Source organism: Apteryx rowi, unplaced genomic scaffold (genome assembly GCF_003343035.1).
Source record: "Apteryx rowi isolate R43461 unplaced genomic scaffold, aptRow1 scaffold_1330, whole genome shotgun sequence".
NCBI classification, from domain to species: Eukaryota; Metazoa; Chordata; class Aves; order Apterygiformes; family Apterygidae; genus Apteryx; species Apteryx rowi.
This window is the reverse complement of record NW_020447565.1, coordinates 63,869-66,721: the sequence shown is the minus strand read 5'-3', so window position 1 is coordinate 66,721 and position 2,853 is coordinate 63,869. Positions and strand designations below refer to the sequence as shown.

Genomic DNA, 2,853 nt, shown 5'->3' with positions numbered 1-2,853 from the left:
CAGCTGATACCAGGTATGGTGTAAAACTCCCCCTGCCAAGAGGGTGCCCATCACCCTGGCGTCTGGGCACCCCGCCGCAGGGCACAGATTCGCCCTGACCCTGCTTGCCGGCAAGGCTCTGTGGACCAGGGCTACCCAGCGCTGCCGGCTGATGCCAGGTACAGTGTACAACTCCCCCTGCCAAGAGGGTGCCCATCACCCCGGCGTCCAGGCACCTTCCCTGCAGAGCCCCCCGGGGAGGGAGGAAGGAAAGGGGGGGGCCGCGGCGGGCGGCTCACCTCGGTGAAGTGGACGTCCTGGGTGGCGGCGAGGCGGAAGCCGCGCTGGGCGCTCTCGTGCTGCAGCAGGCGGGCCGAGAGCTGGTAGGCCAGGCGCACGTCGCTGCCGAAGTAGGCGGCCGTGTGGCGCGTGGCGTTGTGCAGCTGCAGGGCCACCCGCTGCGACTGCGCCGTGTCCAGCGCCGACTCGTTGCGCACCAGCCGCTCCGCCTGGCGAGTGCCCCCCCGCCGCGTCAGCGCCCGCCAGGCCCGGCCGGGTTTTGGCGCCGGCGGGGAGGGCGTACGGCTCCCGGCGCCGTCCCCACACCCGGGAGCTTTATTTTTGGGGGGGGGGCACTTACGAAGCCCTTGAGGGCGGCGAAGGCCAGCGAGGTGCAGTTGAAGAGGTTGGGGGGCAGCCAGCCCTTGTGCTCGTCGCAGTGCCGCACCGCCGTGCCTGTGCCGGGGGGCAGCGGGCGGGCGTCAGGGGCGCCCCCCTGCATGCATGCATTGCCCCCTGCGGGCATTGATCCTGCATGCATCGCCCCCGTGGGCATCGCCCCTGCATGCATCGCCCCCCTGCATGCATTGCTCCTGCATGCATCGCCCCCACGGGCATCGTCCCTGCATGCATCGCCCCCGCGGGCATTGATCCTGCATGCATCGCCCCTGTAAGCATCACCCCTGCATGCATCGCCCCCCTGCACGCATTGCCCCCGTGGGCACTGATCCTGCATGCGTTGCTCCGGTATGCATTGCCCCCGTGGGCGTCACTTCTGCATGCATCGCCCTGGCATGCATCGCTCCCACAGGCATTGCCCCCCCCCCGCATGCATCACTCCTGCATGCATCGCTCCCACAGGCATCGCACCTGCATGCATCGCCCCCTGCGGGCATTGCTCCTGCATGCAACCCCCCCCTCCGCATGCATCACTCCTGCTTGCATCGCCCCGGCATTCATCGCCCCCCTGCATGCATCGCCGCGGTGTTCATTGCCCCTGCATGCGTTGCTCCTGCATGCATCGCCCCTGCATGCATCGCCCCCGCATGCATCCCCCCCCGCATGCATCCCCCCCCGCATGCATCCCCCCCCCGCATGCATCGCCCCCATGGGCATCACCCCCTGGCTGCTGTCACCTTACCGATGGAGCCCTTGGGGCACGGGGCGGCGGCGGGCAGCCCGAAGCGGGTCCGGGGCCACCAGATGTTGGCCTCGATGGCACGGGGACAGCTGTCGTAGTTGACTGCGAGGCAAAGCGGGCGTCACGGCTGGGCATGGCGGGGGGGGGACAGAGCAGCCGGCGGCACCCTGGCACCGGCACCCACCTTCGCAGCCGCTGGCCGTCACCTCGGCGAAGGGGTTGTCGCAGCGGTCGCAGTGGCGCCCGATGACGCCGGCCTTGCACTGGCACTGCCCGCTGGCGGCGTCGCACACGCGGGACAGCGAGCCCGTGGGGTAGCAGTCGCAGAGCAGGCAGGCATCGCTGCCCGCCGGCCGGTAGTGGTTCTCCTGCGGGCGGGAAGGTGACCGTGGCACGGTGGCGGGGACCGGCGACACTGTCCCGGCGCCGTCCCCGTCCCCGCGCGCTCACCTTGCAGTGGCACTCGCCCGTGGTCTTGTTGCAGTCGGGGTCGAAGCCCTTGGCGACGTCGCAGCTGCAGGGGCCGCACGTGGGGTGGCCCCACCAGCCCCGCGGGCACGGCTGGTCGAACCTGGGCGGGCGACAGGGCACGGCACGGCGTGGCCAGGGACGGTGGCATTGCCGGCGCGCGGCCACCCGCCCGCCACCACTGCCACCACTCACTTGTGCTCGCAGTAGGGCCCGAAGTAGCCGTGGGGACACTCGCAGGCGTAGCCCCGCGAGGAGCCCGGCTTGCGCGCGCAGGTGGCCCGGTGCTCGCAGGGGTTGAGGGCGCAGGCGCTGACGCAGCTGTCACCGTAGTAGCCTGCGCCGCCACCGTGGGAGAACGGGCACAACTCAGGACATGCGCCGGGTGCCCCGCGCCGGGCGGTCAGCACCCTTGGGTGTGGGGTGGGGGTCCTGGTGCAGCGTTGCCCGAGGGGTGGCAGTGCCCGTGGGGGGGACATTGCCAAGGGTGGCAGTGSCRGGAGGTGGCAGTGCCCAGGGTAGTGGTAGCAGGAGGTGGCAGTGGCCAGGTGACAGTGCTCAGTGGGTGACAGTGCCTAGTGCAGCGTTGCCCAAGGGGTGGCAGTGCCTGAGGCAGTGGCATTGCCAGGGGTGGCAGTGGCCAGATGACAGTGCCAGGGGGATGGCAGTGCCCAGGACAGCAGTGCTAGGGGGTGGCAGTGCCCAGGGTAGCAGTGGCAGGGGGTGGCAGTGCCCAGAGGGTGGCAGTGCCCAGGTGACAGCACTCAGTGGGTGACAGTGCCTGGTGCAGCATTGCCCAAGGGATGACAGTGCCCAGGGGGTGGCATTGCCAGGGGTGGCAGTGGCCAGATGACAGTGCCAGGGGGATGGCAGTGCCCAGGACAGCAGTGCTAAGGGGTGGCAGTGCCCAGGTGACAGCACTCAGTGGGTGACAGTGCCTGGTGCAGTATTGCCCAAGGGGTGGCAGTGCCCAGGGGGTGGCATTG

The 2,853-nt window shown here is 70.3% G+C and overlaps 1 protein-coding gene across 1 annotated transcript in view; it reads right to left on the bottom strand.

Annotated features, from left to right (window-relative positions):
* LOC112961544 (cadherin EGF LAG seven-pass G-type receptor 2-like) overlaps positions 1–2,853 on the bottom strand; it is a 17,326-nt gene that overhangs the window by 2,484 nt on the left and 11,989 nt on the right. The window contains exons 8-13 of the mRNA XM_026056850.1: positions 2,063–2,204; positions 1,850–1,970; positions 1,584–1,767; positions 1,400–1,501; positions 620–714; positions 279–488 (exon numbers count right to left, since the gene is read on the bottom strand). Coding sequence (XP_025912635.1) covers positions 279–488; positions 620–714; positions 1,400–1,501; positions 1,584–1,767; positions 1,850–1,970; positions 2,063–2,204 — 854 coding nt within the window. The remainder of the gene's footprint in view (positions 1–278; positions 489–619; positions 715–1,399; positions 1,502–1,583; positions 1,768–1,849; positions 1,971–2,062; positions 2,205–2,853) is intronic.